The sequence below is a fragment of the Procambarus clarkii genome, chromosome 26 (assembly GCF_040958095.1).
Source record: "Procambarus clarkii isolate CNS0578487 chromosome 26, FALCON_Pclarkii_2.0, whole genome shotgun sequence".
NCBI classification, from domain to species: domain Eukaryota; kingdom Metazoa; phylum Arthropoda; class Malacostraca; order Decapoda; family Cambaridae; genus Procambarus; species Procambarus clarkii.
In genome coordinates, this window is record NC_091175.1 from 5498219 (window position 1) to 5522265 (window position 24047).

Here is a 24047-nt window from a genome sequence, read left to right on the forward strand (position 1 = left end):
AGGATTAAGGATCTGCCCGAAACGCTATGCGTGCTAGTGGCTTTACAAGAATTTAAAACCTTTTTTATATATAAATAAAAAAAAAATCTGCCGACGAATCTTCTTGTGTGCGATGAGACTTAATTAATTGTATCTGGCATAATTAAAATCTTTAATAATTCGTTTGTTAGACAATATATGATATTCAGATCTATAAATTATTTTAGAAAGGCCTATAATGCATATAAATATTAATTTACACATTCCTGGCGCTTTACGCTAGGAATTTCAATATGGTGTTCAAATAATTTTAGGCAGAGGGTCTCTGGGTTGGTTGGTCGACCGGGTCATCGACTACGGGGCCGCCAGTCGTCAAGAAGCAGGGGTTGGGTGCGGTGCGTTCGTCCCGTGTAGGTAAGACTGATAATTTTTTTTTTTGTTTTTTTTGCTAATATATCGGAGCAGTTGGGAGGTACGCATGAATATATAGTCTACCTCCACCTACAATGCTTAATGCATTATACATTTGCTCGCTATTATAACATTGCGTTTTGTAATGTCTCCGAGGATCATTGTTTCCGTATTTTTTTTCATCCGGGTTCTGTAGTATTCAAATGTTTGTATTCCACTAATGCTAAATAGTCTGTCCTCTCTCGGATATTGTGGAAGATTTTGAGGATCATGATTTGCCAACATTATATGGGTAGGATATTATGTAGAATACACTTCGCCATTGTTAAACTACCCCGTCGTCAGGCTATAGGCTCGTTAACTCGGCGGTCGTCTCCCCCACATCCCAAGACGCATTTATTATCGACTTTCATGTACTGTGTATTAAAAACAGTTGTTATCGCCTATAAATTAATTTTATATTCTTCGGTTCGTGCATGGTTGTGCTTCAGCGGTTGTTTGTGTACTAGTGCTCCAGGTTTGTTTGCTGAGGCTCTATGTTTATATGTTTGCTATAAATCCGGGTTTCTTTTTTTGTATATAGTTCAATTGTTTGCTATGGGTCAATAGTTGGTGTCTAGGGCAAGTGGAGGATTTTAGGTAGGGCTAATGAGATCTTTGTTTGGTCGAGCTAGGAATGGAGCTTGGTTGTGCTCTGGGACTTTAGCTTTGTGGGGGTTGGATGAGATGTATACTTGCTAGGCTTAAGGTTAGACAACTGGTCGGGGTCTGGTTACACAACTGGTCGAGCTTCGGTTACACAACTGGTCGGGCTCCGGTTAAATAACTGGTCGGGCTCCGGTTAAATAACTGGTCGGGCTCCGGTTATATTAACTGGTCGGGCTCCGGGGGTGTCACTGGGGCTGTGGGTTGTGCATGGTCAGGCTTCGGTTCGTGCATGGTTGTGCTTCAGCGGTTGTGTACTAGTGCTCTAGGTTTGTTTGCTAAGGCTCTATGTTTATATGTTTGCTATAAATCCGGGTTTCTTTTTTTGTATATAGTTCAATTGTTTGCTATGGGTCAATAGTTGGTGTCTAGGGCAAGTGGAGGATTTTAGGTAGGGCTAATGAGATCTTTGTTTGGTCGAGCTAGGAATGGAGCTTGGTTGTGCTCTGGGACTGTTTAGCTTTGTGGGGGTTGGATGAGATGTATACTTGCTAGGCTTAAGGTTAGACAACTGGTCGGGGTCTGGTTACACAACTGGTCGAGCTTCGGTTACACAACTGGTCGGGCTCTGGTTAAATAACTGGTCGGGCTCTGGTTAAATAACTGGTCGGGCTCCGGTTAAATAACTGGTCGGGCTCCGGTTAAATAACTGGTCGGGCTCCGGTTATATTAACTGGTCGGGCTCCGGGGGTGTCACTGGGGCTGTGGGTTGTGCATGGTCAGGCTTCGGTTCGTGCATGGTTGTGCTTCAGCGGTTGTTTGTGTACTAGTGCTCCAGGTTTGTTTGCTGAGGCTCTATGTTTATATGTTTGCTAGAAATCCGGGTTTCTTTTTTTGTATATAGTTCAATTGTTTGCTATGGGTCAATAGTTGGTGTCTAGGGCAAGTGGAGGATTTTAGGTAGGGCTAATGAGATCTTTGTTTGATCGAGCTAGGAATGGAGCTTGGTTGTGCTCTGGGACTGTTTAGCTTTGTAGGGGTTGGATGAGATGTATACTTGCTAGGCTTAATTTAAGACAACTGGTCGGGGTCTGGTTACACAACTGGTCGAGCTTCGGTTACACAACTGGTCGGGCTCCGGTTAAATAACTGGTCGGGCTCCGGTTAAATAACTGGTCGGGCTCCGGTTATATTAACTGGTCGGGCTCCGGGGGTGTCACTGGGGCTGTGGGTTGTGCATGGTCAGGCTTCGGTTCGTGCATGGTTGTGCTTCAGCGGTTGTGTACTAGTGCTCTAGGTTTGTTTGCTAAGGCTCTATGTTTATATGTTTGCTATAAATCCGGGTTTCTTTTTTTGTATTATAGTTCAATTGTTTGCTATGGGTCAATAGTTGGTGTCTAGGGCAAGTGGAGGATTTTAGGTAGGGCTAATGAGATCTATGTTTGGTCGAGCTAGGAATGGAGCTTGGTTGTGCTCTGGGACTGTTTAGCTTTGTGGGGGTTGGATGAGATGTATACTTGCTAGGCTTAAGGTTAGACAACTGGTCGGGGTCTGGTTACACAACTGGTCGAGCTTCGGTTACACAACTGGTCGGGCTCCGGTTAAATAACTGGTCGGGCTCCGGTTAAATAACTGGTCGGGCTCCGGTTATATTAACTGGTCGGGCTCCGGGGGTGTCACTGGGGCTGTGGGTTGTGCATGGTCAGGCTTCGGTTCGTGCATGGTTGTGCTTCAGCGGTTGTGTACTAGTGCTCTAGGTTTGTTTGCTAAGGCTCTATGTTTATATGTTTGCTATAAATCCGGGTTTCTTTTTTTGTATATAGTTCAATTGTTTGCTATGGGTCAATAGTTGGTGTCTAGGGCAAGTGGAGGATTTTAGGTAGGGCTAATGAGATCTATGTTTGGTCGAGCTAGGAATGGAGCTTGGTTGTGCTCTGGGACTGTTTAGCTTTGTGGGGGTTGGATGAGATGTATACTTGCTAGGCTTAAAGGTTACACAACTGGTCGGGGTCTGGTTACACAACTGGTCGGGGTCTGGTTACACAACTGGTCGGGGTCTGGTTACACAACTGGTCGAGCTTCGGTTACACAACTGGTCGGGCTCCGGTTAAATAACTGGTCGGGCTCCGGTTAAATAACTGGTCGGGCTCCGGTTATATTAACTGGTCGGGCTCCGGGGGTGTCACTGGGGCTGTGGGTTGTGCATGGTCAGGCTTCGGTTCGTGCATGGTTGTGCTTCAGCGGTTGTTTGTGTACTAGTGCTCCAGGTTTGTTTGCTGAGGCTCTATGTTTATATGTTTGCTAGAAATCCGGGTTTCTTTTTTTGTATATAGTTCAATTGTTTGCTATGGGTCAATAGTTGGTGTCTAGGGCAAGTGAAGGATTTTAGGTAGGGCTAATGAGATCTTTGTTTGGTCGAGCTAGGAATGGAGCTTGGTTGTGCTCTGGGACTGTTTAGCTTTGTAGGGGTTGGATGAGATGTATACTTGCTAGGCTTAATTTAAGACAACTGGTCGGGGTCTGGTTACACAACTGGTCGAGCTTCGGTTACACAACTGGTCGGGCTCCGGTTAAATAACTGGTCGGGCTCCGGTTAAATAACTGGTCGGGCTCCGGTTATATTAACTGGTCGGGCTCCGGGGGTGTCACTGGGGCTGTGGGTTGTGCATGGTCAGGCTTCGGTTCGTGCATGGTTGTGCTTCAGCGGTTGTGTACTAGTGCTCTAGGTTTGTTTGCTAAGGCTCTATGTTTATATGTTTGCTATAAATCCGGGTTTCTTTTTTTGTATTATAGTTCAATTGTTTGCTATGGGTCAATAGTTGGTGTCTAGGGCAAGTGGAGGATTTTAGGTAGGGCTAATGAGATCTATGTTTGGTCGAGCTAGGAATGGAGCTTGGTTGTGCTCTGGGACTGTTTAGCTTTGTGGGGGTTGGATGAGATGTATACTTGCTAGGCTTAAGGTTAGACAACTGGTCGGGGTCTGGTTACACAACTGGTCGAGCTTCGGTTACACAACTGGTCGGGCTCCGGTTAAATAACTGGTCGGGCTCCGGTTAAATAACTGGTCGGGCTCCGGTTATATTAACTGGTCGGGCTCCGGGGGTGTCACTAGGGCTTTGGGTTGTGCATGGTCAGACTTCGGTTCATGCATGGTTGTGATCCAGAGGTTGTTTGTTTGGTTCGTTCATGCTAGGCTTGCGGTTAGACAACTGGTCGAGCTCCGGTTACACAACTTGTCGAGTTCCGATTATATTGCTCCGGGGGTATGACTTGTTGGGCTTTGGGTTGTGCATGGTTGTGCTCCAGTGGTTGTTTGTGTACTAGTGCTCCAGGTTTGTTTGCTAGGGCTCTATATAAATAGTTCCGTGATTTGGGTGTTCATGGTAGGTTGTTCTATTCGTATGTGAATTGCGTTCACATACATATATATAGCGCGCGCGCACACACACACACACACACACACACATATATATATATATATGCGTGTGTGTGTGTGTGTGCAGAAATAATATTAATAAAACAATTAACATCGTGTAGTGTACTCTATATATCAAAATATATTACTTTGAAACCCGTATCAGTCACTAAAAAAAAATTGTGCTACACTAATTACAAATTCGCTACTTGTAGACTGCCAGCTCGCTACTTTCAGCAATTTGGAGCTGGCAAACCTGGTCAGCATAACAATAGTCAGCTCGCCCCCACACCGACACGATCAGGACGCGACCGTCTGCTCAGAACCTTTCTAGAATTACCTTGTTCACTGAGTCTGGACATTGTTTAAGTGTTTGCAATGGTACAGTTGTCTAGTTTCAGGACCTAGAGTAGTGATGTGATAGTGTGGTTGGTGGGCGTGCTGACATCCCCACTACTAGGCTGACGTGCTGACCCCCCACCAGGCTGACGTGCTGACCCCCCACCAGGCTCACGTGCTGACCCCCCTCACCAGGCTGACGTGCTGACCCACCACCAGGCTGACTTGCTGACCCCCCCCCCCCACCAGGCTGACGTGCTGACCCCCCCACCAGGCTGACGTGCTGACAACCCCCTACCAGGCTGACGTGCTGACCCCCCCACCAGGCTCACGTGCTGACCCACCACCAGGCTCATGTGCTGACCCACCACCAGGCTCACGTGCTGACCCACCACCAGGCTCACGTGCTGACCCACCACCAGGCTCACGTGCTCTCTTAAATCACACACTTTACAACATTGAGTTTAGTATAGCTTTAGGTCTTGAGGTAATCTTGTATTCCCCAAAGTCAATGGTAAACGTCTAGTGAAGGTGGTGTATTGTGGAGCAGTCCGAAGGCAACTGTAGCCCAGCCAGGATGGAGGTGAGGCTTGAGAACTTGCATTTGGTTTATAGCTGTTTAGAACACCATTAAGCTCTAGTAGAATGAACATTGTGCACATTTTAGTATGGTGTTTGGTATACCATACCCAAATGGTAACCTGTAGTAACCTGAGGGCTACTGCCTTCAGAGGGAATTGGTCTACCCAACCCGTCCTCTTGACTTATGCATCACGTTTCGACATATAAATTCCCTAAGGCTAAAAACTCAAATTTGGCGTGATTTCCCAGCCACTTTGACTGGACGGTAGAGTGACGGTCTCACGTCATGCAGGTCGGCGTTCAATTCCTGACCACCTAAGTGGTTATGCACCATTCCTTCCCTCCACCCCGTCCCATCCCAAATCCTTATCTTGACCTCTTCCAAGTGCTATAAAGTCGTAATGGCTTGACGCTTTCCCCTGATAATTAAAAAAAAATAAAAATTAAAATTATTCATTGATCCTCGGTTAGGTTAGGTTCGGGCAATTTAGTACAGATGTTTAGATTCAGATGTTTATTCAGGTAAGGTATATACATACAAGTGATGTTACATTAATGGATTGATATATAGATAGAGCTAGTACATACAATGCCTAAAGCCACTATTACGCAATGCGTTTCGGGCAAGAAAACATTAATATCTAGAACTTAATACTAATTGAGCATAAAGAATAAAAAGTGTTGAGAACAAATACAAATAAAGATAAAAAAAGGGGGAACATGACTGAAAAAGCAGCACAAATACAATAGGTTGACAAACAGTGTTGATTAAAAAAAAGAAAATAACAGACATGGGTTGACAATAGAGGAGTGAGGTAGATTACAGGGAATTTATTAGGTAGTGTTTAGTTTTTATCTTAAACTGGTTGAGAGAGGTACAGTCTTTAACATGGTTGGGAAGGTCATTCCACATTCTGGGCCCCTTGATTTGCAGAGCATTTCTAGTTTGATTAAGACGTACTCTAGGAATATCAAAACTGTTTATTTCTGGTGTGGTGCTCATGGGTTCTGTTACAACCTTCTATGAAGCTTTTAAGATCAGGATTGGCATTATAGTTTAGCGTTTTATATATGTATAATACACATGAGAGAATGTGCAGTGACTTAATATCTAACATATTCAGAGATTTGAGTAGGGGTACCGAGTGATGTCTGGGGCCAGAGTTGGATATTGTTCTAATAGCAGCTTTGTGTTGGGTAATTAGAGGACGTAAGTGATTTTGGGTAGTAGAACCCCAAGCACAAATACCATAGTTGAGATAAGGATAGATAAGGGAGTAATAGAGAGTCACCAGGGCAGGGCGTGGTACATAATATCTGATCTTAGAAAGAATGCCCACAGTTTTTGAAACTTTTTTTGATATATTTAGAATGTGTCCCTGGAAATTCAGCTTGTGGTCAATGAGAATGCCAAGGAATTTGCCATCTAATTTGTTACAAATTTGGGTATTGTTTATTTTGAGATTTATATGACTAGAGGATTTATTGCCAAACAGAATATAGAAAGTTTTGTCAATGTTAAGGGTGAGTTTGTTGGCAGTTAGCCAAAGATGGACTTTATTTAGCTCAGTATTTACTGTGGCATTTAGAGCAAGAGGGTCAGGACTGGAGTAAATGAAGGTTGTGTCGTCAGCAAATAGAATTGGTTTGAGGTGTTGGGAGGCATTTGGAAGGTCATTAATGTAGATGAGAAAGAGGAGAGGGCCAAGTATGCTGCCCTGAGGAACACCAATGTTGATGGGTAGGGTGGGAGAAATTGTATTATTCACAGAAACATATTGGAGCCTGTCAGTAAGGTAGGACTCGAGGTATTGTAGGGAGTGTCCTCTGACTCCATAATGATGTAATTTAAGAAGGTTATGGTGGTTGACAGTATCAAAAGCTTTACGCAGGTCCACAAATAACCCAACAGGGAACTCCTTTTTATCAAGAGCTGTATGAATCGAGTTAAGCATACTAATAAGTGCATCGTTAGTGCTTTTTTTGGGTCTGAAGCCATATTGGCAAGGGCTAAGTATATTGAGTTTGGCTAGATATGAGTAAAGCTGCTTATATATAAGTTTTTCAAAAATTTTTGACAAGTTTGGCAGGATTGATATAGGTCTGTAGTTGTTAACATCTGTGGGGTCACCACATTTGTGGACAGGCGTTACTCTCGCTTTTTTTAGAATATCTGGAAAGGTTTGGAGTTCAAGTGACTTGTTGAAGAGCAAAGCAATAGCAGGGGCTAAAGATCTGGAGGCTTTTTTGTAAATTAAAGTTGGTATCTCCTCAAGGGCACCAGACTTGGTTTTAAGGGAAAGGATTATCTCATTGACGTCAGTGGAGTTAATAGGCTTTAGGTACAGAGACTGTGGATAGTTACCTGTAAGATAGTCCTTAATGTCAGTACTGGAAGATGGAATATCATTTGCAAGGGATGAACCAATGGAAGAGAAGAACCTATTGAACTCAATAGCAGAATCATAGGCTGAAAGCTGACCATCGTTATTAGACAGGAGAGTCGGTTTGTTATTTAAAGATTTCTTTGATCCCAATATTTGTGAAATTGTGCTCCAAGTTTGTTTAATGTTGCTCTTTATTTGAGTAAATTTATCTTCGTAGTATTTAGTTTTGGCTCGTCTAATTATCTTAGATAGCAATAATGAGTAATTCTTTGAGAATTCTTTGGAGACAATTCCTAACCTATACTTCTTCTCAAGGTCGTGTTTTTTGTTAATGGATTTCAGTATTCCCTTTGTAAGCCAAGGATTGTTAAGCCTTTTGCTTGTGACTTGTTTTGTAAGCCTAGGACAGTGGGTGTTATAAAGGCTAAGAGTTGTTTGTAGAAAAGATTGCACTGCTAGGTTGATGTCCCCTATGTTACCGAACTCGGACTCCCAGTTGACATTATCAGCAGCAGTTATAAAATTGTTTATAGCAGTTTCATTGTGCAGCCTAAAGCTTAACTCCCTTGTTTCTAGAGGTGGTTTGCTAATGTTAGTTAAGAGAAATGTGGGGTAGTGGTCTGTAGTGCTATCGGTGATTATACCTGAAGTAAGCGGAGAGGTTATGTTGGTCCAGATGTGATCTAGAGTCGTGGCAGTGCTATCAGTGATTCTAGTAGGTCTAGTGATTAAGGGTATGAGGAAGCAGGAATTCATACAGTTGAGGAAGCTAACAGCAGTAGAGTGTTCAGGCTCGCAGAGGTCAATATTAAAGTCCCCTGCGATAATTAGGTGGTTTTTGTTCAGTCTGTTATCAAGTATTAGATTTCTAAGGTTTGAGTTGAATACAGACACATCAGTGTTGGGAATTCTATAGACTGCACCCACAGACAGGACAGACTCGGCACCCTTTAGTGTTGGGTGCAGACTCAGCAGTTTAGTGTTGTGAATGCTTGAGAGGACGGGCGGCTCTGCACCTTCTCTATACTAGCCTTATTTAATCTGGTGCGGTGTTTTAACTTATCCTAACCTAATTGATATTAAAGTCCTTTGAATCTTTGTTGTATCTAAGTTTGAAGTTGTGAATGGAGGTTTCTTTTAATATTCTTATTTCAATAATTACTTAAATGTAATTACCTAAGTGTAGTTAAAGGATGAGAGCTTAGCTCGTGGTGTCCCATCTTCCCAATACTGTCGTAATAACGCTTTGAAATTACTGATGGTTTTGGCCTCCACCACCTTCTCACTTAGCTTGTTCCAACCATCTACCACTTTGCAAAAGTGAATTTTCTTAAATTTCTTCAGAAGATTTGTTTAGTGGTTTAAATTTTTACCTCTTGTTCATGAAGTTCTGGGTCTCGGGAATTCTTCCGTATCAATTTCATCAATTACCATTACTATTTTGTACGTAGCATATAGTTGCATGTCTTGACACCATTTCCAGTTTGTTGATGTTCTTCTTAAGATATAGGTATTCGAACCCCAGTTGGAATCAGACCCAACTATGGGATGGGTTAACCCAAGTATCGCGTTTCCAAAAGGGTCGCCCATGTTGGAAAAGACAAACGCTGAAAGAATGTTGTTAAAAACATCTTGATAACTTATTAAACCAAAATTATTTATTAGTCAGAAGACAGACAGAAACGCGATCTATATGTAAAACCTCTACCAGACAAATATTTAAAGTAAAACTGAAGATATTTGTAGTTGTATAAAAGTGGCGAACAAGCAGTGAATCACAACCAGGTCCTAGTGGTATGCAGGCAAAACATAGGAGAGAGTATGCCTTCTCTCTAAAGGCAGTAAAACATATTTATACTTTGTTTTAATCAGTTTAGTTTTTCAACTATAACAAATTACATTTATTACATTTTATTTTAAATTATTAAAATACTTTCATATCCATTTACAGGGTCTGTAAGTACTGTAATATCATGTATTCCTATTACATATTTGATAGCATAATTAATGTACTGTATACATTTTATTTTCAGGATATGGATATAAGTCTTAGTTGTCGTGTATGCTTGGGAGAGTTTAATGATGGTACTCACCGTCCACTGCTCTTGCCTACTTGTGGCCACAGCTTTTGCACTTTCTGTATAGATCATCTTTATAAGCAGGCCAAGTATGGATGCCCAGAGTGTAAAAAGGTGAGACAAGTCAGAAACCGTACAGTATTTTAGTCCTGTTACTGTATATAAATGTAATTGGGTAATTGGTGGTATAACTCTTTCTACTCATGCACTATGTGAAAGCTGGTACATGGTCTCAGTTCTTCACCAGAGCCATGTGTACTCATTCTTGGAAGTTAGGTCACATCAAAAGTGTGATATTCCACATAAAAAAAAATGTATACAGTGGCACCTTGACTTACGATTGCCCTGACTTATGATAATTTTGGGTTATGATGTAAATTTGATCGAAAAATGCGACTTGACTTAGGATAGTTTTGTCGAGTACTGTAGCGCTATTTGTTGGTACATGTTCGGATCGACCGAGCGCGTGGTTCCTGGTCACGCTGGCGGACCTGCCTCGGTTTACTAGAGACGCCCGCTTAGTGACGATCACGTCTATTAGAAATTCTGGTGATTTTGGAAATTGTTTTTTTTTTTTTGCTTTTTGAACATAAAACTGATTATTATACATGTATATCATGCCATGGGTGCCAAGAAAGTCAGTGGTAAGGTTCAAAATATGAAAACCCATGTAAGGATGACCATAGAACAAAAACAAGAGATCATTCTTATATATGAAGATGGTGTGCGGGTTGTCGAACTAGCTAGGCAGTACAACAAATCTCAGTCAACGATATCCACCATACTTGCTAAGAAAAAGGACATTATGAGTGTTAAAATGGCAAAAGGCATATCAATAATCATGAAACATAGAACACAAACACTTGAGGATGTTGAAAAGTTATTAGTTTGGATACACAGCAGGTGATAGCATTTCAGAGGCCATCATTTGTGAAAAGGCAAGAAAATTGTATGAAGATCTTTTGCAAACACCTGACTTTATGCACACACGGGGGGATAGTGTTATCAGTTGTCTACCCCTCAAATTGTTCAACTAAAAGTTCATAAGTATTGCACAGTCCTCTATTGTAGTTCCAATTGGTGCTTCATGAGCATTACTGTACAGTACCAGTATGCTGTGCCCATGTGTCTTTCCACCATGCTTTTCTTATCACACGCACTATCACTTGCTTGCTACACTATTATTGTCATGATTTAAATCTTCAAGCAGAGCACTAATTTTATCGTGAGATGAGTAGGCATTTGTATTTTAAAGATTTCATAATCTTTATTATAGTACTTGTATACAAAATTGAGATATAATTAACTACAGAGTAGTTTACCCCCAGGTTTTATCAGGTTTTTAGGCAAGGTATTATAATGTAGCTCAATCAAATGTTATGACTGCTGACTATTTGCATTTTTCAGGCAAATGCTGTAAAAGATGTATCGTCTCTACCAGTAAACTACAGTTTGCTTAGTGTGGCAAAGGCTAGACAACAAATTTCTCCTGATGTGATGCAAAATTCTTCAGTAAGTGTCGGAGCCATGCCATCTGCTTCTGAGCATCGTTGCCAGCCACCGAAGACATTGCAGAAAGCACAATCTACTAGTACTCTTGCCCCTCAATCTGCACCGGGTGTATCTAAACTTACTTCTTCAATGACTTCGAGGTACTTACGTGCAAATCAAGCAAGGCCACACCATGAGCTTAGCCGTGTAAATCAAGCAAGGCCACACCATGAGCTTAGCCATGCAAATCAAGCAAAGCCACGCCATGAGCTTAGCCATTCAAGAAGGCCTGGTCAGTTTATGGGACGAAGTTCTGGAGCAAACATCTCCTCTGTGGTGTCTTCAAAGGATCACGAGATGATGACGTTACAAGAAGAGCTAGATTTTCAAATGGCTATTCATCTTACCTTTTGCAAAGTGAGAGGCATCAGTTTAGTTAATAGCTAATCCATTCAAACCCTATTCCAAAATGTTTTTAAATGCCTTACTTTGAGGGTTGGTCACCATAAAACCTTTTCATTCCTTATTTCATTCTTCTTTAGAATGTATGCTTCATTCATGTAGCATTATGTTTTGTTTACCATTAGTCTCTTGTGAGACTACTGTATTATTATTACTGTATTGTATTGAATTGTACTCTTGTGAGACTACTGTATTGTTATTATTATTACTGTATTGTATTGTACTGTATTGTATTATTAGCACACTTCCACATTCCCTTACTAGGATGCTAGTTGATTTTTCATCATTCTAGTCCAATGAATGCTGTTGCACTCTTGTCATCCATTTTCTTGCCAACATGGCTAGATTCTTGTTTTAATGTAGATAGAATATATAATAAAAACAAGCGCACATACATTGGGGGCCCTTGCGGCTGAGTGGACAGCACTTGGGGGTAGTAGTCCTAAGGGCCTAGGGTTCAATTCCTGGCTGAGGCAGAAACAAATGGGCAGAGATTTTCATCCTAATGCCTCTATTCACCTAGCAGTAAATAGGTACCCGGTAGTTACATCTTCTACAGGCTGCTTCCTGGGGATGTGTGTGTGTGCGCGTGTGTGTTAGAGATAAATATACAGTATGTAGTAAACATAATAGAGGAAAAATAGATTGGTTAGAAATGCAGGGTTCATGAGCTAATAGCTCGATTCTGCAGGCACAAATAATAAATACAAATAGTAAATACATATACATATCCACGGTACAGGGTTTGGTTAGGCTTTGTCTTGGGGCAGCAGGTTTTCCACTTTCGAATTCTCCCATTCAGGCTCAATCTGGCCCCTCGCATTTTTACATGTTTGGGTTGGGCCATGGTGACCTGACTTCATTTGCAGGGTGTTTAGGTGTTGGCCTAGCTTGATGACTGCTGGTGTGGTCTCCCAGTCAGTCAACCTGTCTGCTAGCCAGGGATCTGGGGCCAGATTCACAAAGCAGTTACACAAGTACTTACGAACGTCTACATCTTTCCTCAATCTTTGATGGCTTTGATTACATTTATTAAACAGTTTACAAACTTGAAAACATCCCAATCAACTGTTATTGTTATAAACAGCCTCCTGGTGCTTCAGAGCTCATTAACTGTTTAATAATTGTAAACAAATTCGTCAAAGATAGAAAAGGTGCATAGCATTGTAAGTGCTTTTGTAACTGCTTTGTGAATCTGGCCCCTGGTTCTCTCTCAACTTGTTAGTTCAGGTTAATGATGAACTGGCAGAAGTCCCAGTTGGTTCCACCCCAGGTTCGAACCCTTATTGTTTTCCTCTGGGCAGGATTTTTGGCTTAAGAGGCTTTTCTGGTTTCTTCGGGGCAGCCCATTTCACTGCTCTCATGATTGCTAGGTGCAGACCCCTGTGGTTCTCCATTGGCAGCCGTGTTGCCAGCTTCCTCTTCAGGTATTTTTTGGGTTCCTTTTCCTGTATGTTCCTCTGTCCTTACTCGACATCTTCACGGTTGCCTCGTCTCTCAGTTGGGGTTTTGTGACCAGTGGTCATCAGTCTGGCCAGGGCCATTGGTCTTCAACTCTTCGTCAGGCTCTAAGTGTAGTTTGGGAGTTTTGACTGTTGTAGCCATTGCGAAGAGTTCGAATTCCACCAGGCTCTGTGATCTGACTCCACTGGCTAGGATCTGACTTGGACTGTTTCCCCGTCTCCAACATTCTAACCAGTGGTCTGTCCTAGCTTGTTCCAGTCTCCACAGAATGGCCTCCTTCCTATGGCTTTGCTAGACGTTTGGGCACCTGGATGTTGACCTCTTTGCGTCGGTATAGTCTGTGTGTTCCTGTCTGCAGTGCCAATCTCTGATTGCGAGGCCCTAGCAGTAGATGCCTTTTGACTAAACAGGTTGAGATGGTGGTTCATGTACCTCTTTTCCCCAGTCCAGCTGTTGCTTTGGGTTCTGGCATAATAGGAGTCCTACAAGGAAGGTTATAGCCAAATATTAACCCAAATTTATATTTGGGTTAATACAAAACAGCAGCAATATTGTTGATTCCTGGTTGATGGGGGTTTTGGGAGTTCTTTTACTCCCCAAGCCTGGCCTGAGGCCAGGCTTGACTTGAGAGTTTGATCCACTAGACTGTTGCTTGGAGCGGCCCGCAGGCCCACATATCCACCACAGCCCGGTTGGTCCGACACTCTTTGGAGGAAACAATCTAGTTTCCTCTTGAAGATATCCACGGTTGTTCCAGCAATATTTCTTATGCTCGCTAGGAGGGTGTTGAACAACCGCGGACCTCTGATGTTTATACTGTGTTTGATTGTGCCTATGGCACCCTTGCTCTTCACTGGTTCTATTCTGCATTTTCTTCCGTATCATTCACTCCAATGTGTTGTCATTTTACTGTGTAGATTTGGTACTTGGCCCTCCAGTATCTTCCACGTGTATATTATTTGATATCTCTCTTGTCTTCTTTCTAGTGAGTACATTTGGAGGGCTTTGTCATCTGCAAAGGATGATACAAAGCTGTGACTTGTATTTTTTGTCTATATCTGATATGAGAATAAGAAAAGCAGCGGTGCAAGGGCTGTACCCCTGAGGTACAGAGCTTTTAACTGCACTTGGACTCGATTTTATATGATTGACTGTTACTCGTTGAGTCCCGTTTGACAGAAAACTGAGTATCCAGCGTCCTACTTTACCAGTTATTCCCATTGACCTCATTTTGTGTGCTATCACTCCATGGTCACATTTATCGAAAGCCTTTGCAAAGTTCGTGTATACCACATCAGCATTGTTTTTCTTCTAATGCCTCAGTGACTTTGTCATAGTGATCAAGTAGCTGTGAGAGACACGATCTTCCCACTCGAAATCCATGTTGGCCTGGGTTGTAAAAGTCATTGATCTCCATGAAATTGGTGACCTGACCCCTAATCACTCTCTCAAATACTTTTATTATGTGGGATGTTAGTGCAACTGGTCTATAATTCTTTGCCAATGCTTTGCTTCCTCCCTTGTGTAGAGGGGCTTTGTCTGCTACTTTAAGTGCATCTGGTATCTCCCCGGTGTCCAAGCTCTTCCTCCACACTATACTGAGTGCCTGTGCTACCGGCACTTTGCATTTCTTTATAAAATTGAATTCCATGAATCTGGCCCCCGAGCCGAGTGCATGGGCATATTTTTAATTTCTCTTTCAAAGTCTAGTATGCTCGTGTTGATATCAGTTATATTTACAGGGGTTTGAATAACCCGCATAAAGAAATTGTCTGGATGTTCCACTTTCGTGTTGTTTATTGGACTGCTTGTCTGTTGTATTCTGAATATTGTACTAGAATTTATAATGGATGTGGGAATTTTCCCACAAATGGTGTCTCACCTGCTGTTTTCCTCCTAGCAACAGTATGAGGTCTCTTTACGTTCCTTCCGCCATTTTGTCCCCAGGGGGGTGCTTCCCAGACGGGGCGTGTCTGCTTGGCCGGGTTGGTTCTTTCCTGGCTCGCTGGGTTAGGGTTCCTGTTCTTTGGCGGACGTTCCTTTTGATTCTTTGACAGCTGTGAATCTGATGCAGCTTGCTCAGTGTCCCCACCCAGGGGTTTTTCCATGGCTCCGCCTCTTTTTACATGGTCGGTCTGGTCAGTGGCAGGGCTGGTTCGGTCTTCTTGAGTCTTCTCGTCTGGTACTTTTGACTCGAGTCTCTCGCCATCTGTTTGGTGGTCAGGTAGCTTCTTGAATGTGTTCCACCTGCGTGCTTCTTCTCAGCATCAGTATGGGGTTTTCTGGCGGTCCTTCTTTTTCTTTTTGCCTCTTCGTTAGTGTACTGCGCTCTTTGTTATCATGGTCTATCTTTCTCTATTCCCTTCAGTTTGTTGTGGCCCCTTCGGTTCCGGACGGGTCCCTGGGGTTGTTGCTGCTTGGTTGGTTGGCCGGGGTGCTGCTTCCGGTTACAGCTCTCCGCCGTCCTTTGTGCACCACGGCCTCTGTGGCCGGGGCTGCACTTTGGGGTGATCCGGTTTCCCTTCTTCCCTGTTCTCGGGTTTGGGTCTTTCCGGTCGTCTGCTGGGTCCTTCTGTCTAGCCAGCCTGTGGTCTTTCCCCGTGCCCCTGACGTTCGTAGGTTTGCTGCGCTTGCTGCTATCTTTGGAGGCATGTCTTGGGCAGACTTTCTGGCACAGGGTTGTTTTGGTGGTCGCGCTGGGTCCTGGCTGCATGCTTCCTCGTGTATGTTCCTGGTCCTAGTCGGGCCTGTGTCGCCTTGGGTCGGTTGTTGCAGCCAATTGTCTCATTTTCGTGTTGTGGTGTGAGCACCGACCGCCTCCCGGTTGCGTGCCTCTGTTTTCATCTTTGGTGAAGTAGCTCCGGGAAGCCGTAGCGGCTCCCCCCAGAAAACCTGAGTTGAATGTAATGAAACGCCATTTTCTAGTTGCGTCCCGGAGGCTCCCCAGCAACCCTCTATCACTCCCGGACAGCGTTTTTTTCACGTTTTTGACATCCAGCCTCAGGACTGAAGTGTAAATCGCCGGCGCGAGGGTCTGAGGCTCCCCTTTCCCCCCCTTGAGCTGCACAGACATGCGGCATGGCTCGTGTGACATCATGCTTGTTGCTCGTTTTTCTTTTGGGGAGTTCTGTCCAATCGTTTGGAGGTTTTCATTGTTTTACCAGAATAAGGGTATATTTTGTGGCACTTGCCTTTCTGGGTGCTGTCCCGGTCAATGGCAGATATAGAATGCCCCACATCACATGTGCATTTCTATGGGCCATTGCTCCTCGTGTCTCTGTGAGGGCGGGCCAGGTTCTGGCTCGTGGTCCCTGGTAGGCCTAGAACTTCACCCACATCGACTGATGCAAAATAGTTTGGGTATCCATATCGGCCCGGATAGCTCCGGGAAGCCTCCAGGACTCGCCCAGAAAATGACGTTTCATTGCATTCAACTTTTTTTTTTTTTTTTTTTTTTTTTTTTTTTTTTTTGTTAGACTTTTCTGTGATGTATGCTATATGATAAAATATGATATTGGATTATGTCTGCAATATATGTTACATTAAAAAATGTAATTCTGTACACTGGATCGTGCAGTTTAAGTGCTAAGGTAGCTTAATTTCACAGGGTGGAGGTTTACCAAGTAAGGAATACTATTGAAGATACAAGATTTGCTTGTAAGACTGATGTCCATATGTTCTATAAAGTTCAAATTGTGTAGGCTATTTTTGGAGTCTAAATGTACATAATTTTGTTGCAGCATTTATTTTGGAAACATATCTTGAATATCTGGAGACACAAGCTTTTGATAAAAATTCAGTATGCCATCTTTCATTTACTCCCAGGATGCTAGCCACGGCCATGATGACGCTACTCGTTCCTTGTGCCGTTGGCAATACCCAGAAGATGATGAGCTGCATACCGCCCTCGCACTTTCCCGGGAATATAAGGTATCATTAGTTTTATGAGGATTTCCTTGAATAATTTTGCTTTCTTACACTATATATCAACAATTCAGTTTTTGATGGTAATGTCAAATGTGTTGTCTCATTACTTGTCCTCTTCTTATCAGGATAACTTATTTGTTAGTACAGTGACACCTCGACATACGACTGCCCCTACTTGTGAATTTTTCAAATTATGACCCCAGAATCATAAAAAAATGCAACTCGACTTCCAACTGTTGCCTCGACTAGCGACTTATATCGACTGATACGTATATCAACAAGCTCGTGGTTCCTAGTGGCAAGGGCAACTCCGCCTCAGTTTACAAGAGCCACCCACTTAGTGACGATTGCGCTTATGAAGAATTTCATTGTACTGTATATGTTTTTTGAACATCCATGGATCTCAAGAAAGTCAGTGGTAAGGTGTAGGACTGGTAAGGTGCAGTCCTAAGAAAATAGTTGAGTAGAGGCAGTAGAGAATGTCCCTCATTAAGAAAATGTGTGAATTATGGGAAGAACTGTAAATTTTTGTTGAAAAAACTCGCCCAGATAACGCTGTTGCAGGCCGTTGCATTGACCTTTTAAATGACACTGTAGTGTCTCGCATCAGACAAGAGTTAAAATGTAGGGAAAAAAAGTGTCTTTTGACAGATTCTTAGTAAGACTAAGCAAGCAGTGAGTCGCAACCTGGTCCTAGTGTATGCCTGCAAAACGTAGGGCAGAGAGTATCCCAGCGAAGTCATCACTGCCTGTTGTTATAATGGAAGGGGACTCCCCTTCCAAACAGTAACACCTCTCCTCCTCCTCCCCCCCCCCTCCTCGCCATCTTCCATACGCCAACAAGAGTCCTCAATAAAGGTAAGATATACATACTGTATTGTAGCTAGTATAAAAAGTGGTATTCAGTATAAAATGTATTTTTAAGTTAATATTTTGGAGGGCGTGGAATGGATTAATTGAATGTACATTATTTTTTGTGAGAAAATTCGTTTCAGGTTACGAATTTTCGAGTTAAGACCCATCTCTGGGAACAGATTTAATTCGTAAGTGGAGGTACCACTGTAAAACTAATTATTATCTATTTAAGGCTTATTTATTATTGATTAGGCTATAGAGACTATAACATAAACGTGAAAATTATTTCAACAATAAAATCAGTAATAAATTCCAGTTGGGGTTAGTACACTAGCTACTGTGTTATTATTGAAATTAAATCATAGCTGTCTAATTGTGAACGTTAGAATACATTGGACGGCTTTCTGTAACCCGTTTAATCCTGTTAGTACGCGTTGTCTCGGCAGACACGTGATTCACCAGAACAGGGTACGCCTCTCTTGTAGATAACTCCACGCTGCAAAAGTAATATCATATAATTTCTATATAATTGTGTGTATTTCCACAGATACACATAGAAAATGGAGGTAATGTATATGTAAAACACACTGGTGGTTTTTGATTATCATTCAGCATAACGGTTGGGCACCAAAAAAAAATACAATATTGTGGCCACAATAAGGTAATTATGGGATACTTAGCCCACCGAACGCGGTGTCCACAATGAAGATGAAACTGGTAGCAAAGGGTGAGGTCTGATAATGCTCGGATGGTCCATATAACAGATGGTGATGTTAGCCAGCTCCGGGACACAGATCAAGATGGCCTCACTCTCTAGCCAAGTCTCGATGCAAGTAATCCGCACGCCACCTAGCGCCGGATGGTATAAACCTTGGCATATAATTCACGACATTTTATTTTAGTTTTCTATTTGATTGAAACGTTGTCGGCATTATTTTATGTCATAATAACGTACTCTAGGTAACAATAGACGAATTTCCGCTGTGTATATCATTAAACAAAGTGGCGTTAGATAAAATTACATATATATAGGTGAAATTCAGTTCATGACTTGTTGATACTAGATCAGCTGATCGTAGTGTGGAAAACTTTACCGATAAACAGTGATATAATTTACCAAATTGAATTAAATAAATTTCCAATTTATTATTCCCTCATAAAGTGAACATGATTACTGTGTTTAATTCGATTTATATATATACAGTATAGTTTATTCTCATAGAAGCTGAGCGGCTGCTGCAATAACAGTATCGATATTAGTGAGAATTTTACTGTACTATGCTACAGGTTAGTAGGTTAGTAAATTTGATTTCTTAACACAATAAATTTATCTTATCGTACTAAGGGTTAGTATTTGGGTGTCAAAAATTTCCAACATACCCGTATGTCAGTTTGATAGCTTCAGGGAGCCAAAGGGGCTCCCCTCAGAAAGAGAATTTCCCAATATTTTTTTGGCACCTTTGTTTACTTAGCTTGAATCTATGACCTTGTTTTTGAAGTATTAGGTTTTAAGAATTGCTCTTGTCAGTTTTGTCAATTCCTGTTTGTTTTGTATGTAATGATTGAACTGCCTTTTTTTTCCTTCTAGCTTTGGCATATTTAAGGCCTCTATCTTCCTCTTATAGCTCTTGTTTTTCAGTTCTGGAAGCCATTTTGTAGCATGTCTGCACCTTTTCCAGTTTATTTATGAGCTTCTTGAGACATAGGTACCATACAACTGCTGAATATTCCAGTTTTTGGTCTCAAAAAAAGTTGTGATTATTTGAGTGACTTTTTGAAAAAGCACCAGCTAATCCCTAAAATCTGTAGTAACACAGCCATTATACCTTCTTGTTTATGGTCTATATAAATAAATTATAGGGAGGGGCATGTCTGGTGCTCCCAGAGCACCAGACATGTGCTCTGGGAGCTATTGAGGGGGCTGCATAGAAAATAGATTACACTCAATGCTCTTCTTATTTGCTTTTATTTTTCAGAGTTAAGAACAGCACACACCAGTCAGCATCTGGAGTCGGCCTGTGTTATGTTACACGAAAGGTTGACTAGTTTTTTATTTATTATTATTTTCCGTTAAGCGTTAATTTTGGGACAATGTTATAACCTTGTCAAGTATCAAAGAATTTAGTTCTGATCAGTTTTGGGTTGTAATACTGCTCTATATTTTATTGCATTAGCTGTTGTTCCATTACTACTAAGAAAAAACAAGTTTTCTAGAATAGGAAAATTGTGAATTTTTATGGGAAAATGTGGTTAGTAAAAGTTTTGAAATTAAGAAGCTGATATATGATTAATAAAGGAAGAATAGGCTTATGTATATACATTTTCAAGAACATTTGTTTTTAAACTGAAAAAAAGACACACACACACACTTCCACGAAGTTGATAGCGTCTAGAAAATATGCTGCATAATTTCAACCCAAATTTGTTACTGCCTGGATTTTAGCTTGATACAATGATGACTTTGTGAGTGTTAGTAATTATATATATACACTTTTACATTATATTGCTTGGGAAAATTGTATTATTCCATTTAAACTACAGTGTGAACAATCAGAACTTTGTAATTTTCATGAGCAAAATAACTTGCATTATGGTACATTTAGTATGTCAGTTGACCCCAGTTTTTTATTGATGAATTAATGTTAATGTTATTTGATTTTGCTTCATCTGTATAACTGATGAAATTTTTTAAATAACGTTCTATTAACCTTTTATTTTAGACATCTCGATCTCTTGGCATGTTAAAAAAATAAGTACTGTATTAGGTTATAATAAGTACCGGAAAAGTAATTCTACTTTAAAAAGGACTCGTTATGTAGTTTAAATCATTAACAATAGATCAATATTTGTCTTGAAAGTGTTTTATGAGCATAATGTAGCAGCACAGACACTATAGTGGTTTGGTTTGGCATAACCTTAAGAACAAAAGACTTTTCTGATGTCTCAACATATTTATGAATAAACATAAATTAGTTTCATGTGTATTAGTAAACTTTTTTATTTATTAGATCTGTTGCCAGAAGTTTAGAATAGCTTTGTACAAGAGAAGGCTGAACAAGAAAAGCGTGTAAAATACTGACGTTGGCAGTCTTCTCATGTACCGTCTTCAGTTTTACATTTAATCTTGGGAAAATAGAAAGCTGGAAAAAAAAGCCTTGAATGTTAAGTGGTGTGGTAACCCTGTATATTAGCAAGGTGTTGAAGTGCCTTAACCTTCCAAAGATTTATAGTTAAGTGTACAGTTTTCTTAGTTTAAATGTAATAATTTGTAACATACATGTGTAGTGATAAATTATGTAATGAACTCTGATGGCTGTAATACAATTTTTAGACAGATTATCTCGGATTGTTCAGACACTCCTAAAGAAAGTCCTAGTTTTATGATTTTTTATTAACTTTATTTTTTGTTAATGCTCAGTTATTGGCAAGTAGTTTCGTTGGGTGTTTTATCAGAAAAAAAAGTTGTATCGGCAGCTTACAGTATATTTTTATAATTTCAGAAACTTTTTGTATTTGATTGCATTTCAGATATAATATATATAGTAATTTTTAATTAGTTTATGGTCACCTGGCTCATGACATCCTAAGTAATCATGTAAGCAATAGTCGGCTTGCCATTTTCAGTTCGGTATCTGATTGATTCGCCTTGTCGGTATACATTTTATTTATTTGGCATAATTACTTTTAGTAAAGTTATTGTTCAGTAACATGTACAATAAATTTTCTTGGTCAGTTAAATGTATAGTTAGACACCTAACCAACAAATATGAAAAGCAAGGAATGTTAATGTTTCAGTTCATCCTGGAAAATTATCAAGTTGTACCAGTGGTCAGTGTTTGGGTTCATCCTGGACCATTATTAAATTGTACCAGTGGTCAATGTTTTGGTTCATCGTGGACTATTATCAAGTTGTACCAGTGGTCAATGTTTGGGTTCATCCTGGACCATTATCAAGTTGTACCAGTGGTCAATGTTTGGGTTCATCCTGGACCATTATCAATGGTCCAGGATGAACCCAAACATTGACCACTGGTACAACTTGATAATGATAATGGTCAGTTGTACCAATGGTCAGTGTTTGGGTTCATCCTGGAAAATTATCAAGTTGTACCAGTGGCCAATGCCTCGGTTCATCCTGGACCATTATCAAGTTGTCCGTGGTCAATGTTTTGGTTTATCCTGGACCATTATCAAGTTGTACCAGTGGTCAATGATGGACCAATTTTTTTTTTCCGGTTTGGGTTGGGTGTCTAATTTTTAGTGATAATTTTCATTGTGACTTGATGCAAGTGTAAATTTGCTCTCATTTAATTCAGGTTTGTATTTTCTTTTGATAATTACTTTACATTTAAGAAAATTTATGCAAATGCTTTCAGCTGGCAACATGAAAGTTCAAGCTAAAATTACAATTGAATAGATAAAGCAAGTATTCAATATTATACTTTAGGGCCAGGCATTTAACAGATCAATTTTCCCTAGGCAACATATTCCTAGGCCACATTTCCCTAGACCTCATTTCCCTAAGCCACATTTCCCTAGGCCACAATAACATTGCAAAATTATTTCGGCATTTGATGTTTATGTACTCTTTATATCTTATTCCATTTTGTTGAATTTCGTATAATGCTTAATGTTAAATCAATATTTAAAAAAAGTTATTTATATAAATGTGTATGGTAAGGCATTTAGAAGTAATTGACCAAAATTAGATTATTGAGTTTTGCATGTCATTGGGTATATATATTTAGACTACTCTACAAGGTACCATATTGGATCGCTGTCAGAAAAAGGATCGAATTAGATTTTAAATACAGTATTTTTATGTTATAATACAGCAATCTTAATGATGAAAGCAATATTAATTAAATTTAGAAAAAATAAGTAAAATAGATTTGGTGAAAAAATTTGCATAACTTAATTCAGAAATTTGTCTGAATACACTGTTTCGTTGTTCGTGCCCAATCAGTGTTTGGTAGATATCTTGCTGCCGATATCAAAAGACAAATTTGGTGACATTACTTATTGCTTGATCACAACTTTATTGGCAATGACAATATAACAATTGTATATAAATGGAGTACTGATTTAGATCTAAAATATGGTACTATGTATGAAATTGACCAATGATGTTTCTAAGAAAGCTTACCGCAGTTCTTAAAACATGAGTTATTTTTATTTTATTATACTTTTAAAATTATAAGTGAATCTTAATACTGTACTTAATTATCTTAATACTTTATGCTCTTTATAAAGTATTCTAGTTTGGTTTGGCAGTTTATGTAGTGTGTAACAAATGTGTCTTTCTCAAGAATTAAGTAATATTTTACTAGGTTTTGTATTGTAGGAGTTTGGTTAAATTGATTACATACATAATGATTATTAAACCTTTGCCAGTATTTGACGTGAAGTCATTAACCTCGTCTAGTTTGAAGCGGCTAAATGTTTATTAGCCTCTTCCTGCAGCTTTGTGTAAGTAAACTCTTTAACATATTATTCCCAACAAAATTTGGAAAATCTTTGTAATGAAGACATTTATATAAAACAAGGCTTAAAGATATTTTCTGCTCAAAATTTTTCTGGTAACATTCTAGTAAGTTTCTACAATATATATACTGTGTGCGTGTGTAATTACCTAAGTGTAGTTACAGGATGAGACTCTGGTGACTAAGTGTAGTCACCAGAATAGGGGTTTGTTTCGGGAAGCCTATTTTTCTGGATGCCTGTCCGGCAGACATAGAATGCTCCCAACCACAGGGGGATTTCTATAGGCTATTGCTCCTCGTGCCTCTCTGAGGGGTGCCAGGTTCAGGCTCGTAGTCCCCGGTAGGCAAGAACTCCATGCACCTTGACTGATGCCAGAAAGTTATACATATCCATTCAGGCTGGATAGCTCCAGGAGCCTCTGGGACTTGGGACTCGCCCAGAAAATGTCGTTCCGTTACATTCAACGCTGGTTTTTTGGATGATTTTTTTCAGAGATTTCAAACTCTATTTTCCTTGTTTCTTTAGGTT

At 40.5% G+C, this 24047-nt stretch overlaps 1 protein-coding gene across 3 annotated transcripts; it reads left to right on the forward strand.

Annotated features, from left to right (window-relative positions):
* The first annotated feature begins 293 nt into the window (after positions 1–293).
* Positions 294–23431, forward strand: LOC123756693 (uncharacterized). 3 transcript variants are annotated; one of them, XM_045739937.2, is made up of 5 exons: positions 294–393; positions 9792–9950; positions 11244–11744; positions 17079–17183; positions 20012–23431. In XM_045739937.2, the coding sequence occupies exons 2-5, from the start codon at positions 9795–9797 to the stop codon at positions 20015–20017; spliced, it is 768 nt and encodes a 255-aa protein (XP_045595893.2). In that variant the 5' UTR covers positions 294–393; positions 9792–9794; the 3' UTR covers positions 20018–23431. The 3 variants fall into 3 exon arrangements, with proteins under 3 accessions (XP_045595893.2, XP_045595890.2, XP_045595892.2); XM_045739934.2 differs by lacking the exon at positions 294–393 and adding an exon at positions 4687–5372; XM_045739936.2 differs by lacking the exon at positions 294–393 and adding an exon at positions 4715–4831.
* Positions 23432–24047: the final 616 nt, after the last annotated feature.

Coding starts and splice junctions, on each gene's coding strand:
- LOC123756693 (XM_045739934.2), top strand. Junction 9,951..11,243: donor GATGCCCAGAGTGTAAAAAG/GTGAGACAAGTC, acceptor TGCATTTTTCAG/GCAAATGCTGTAAAAGATGT. Junction 11,745..17,078: donor TTCATCTTACCTTTTGCAAA/GTGAGAGGCATC, acceptor ATTTACTCCCAG/GATGCTAGCCACGGCCATGA.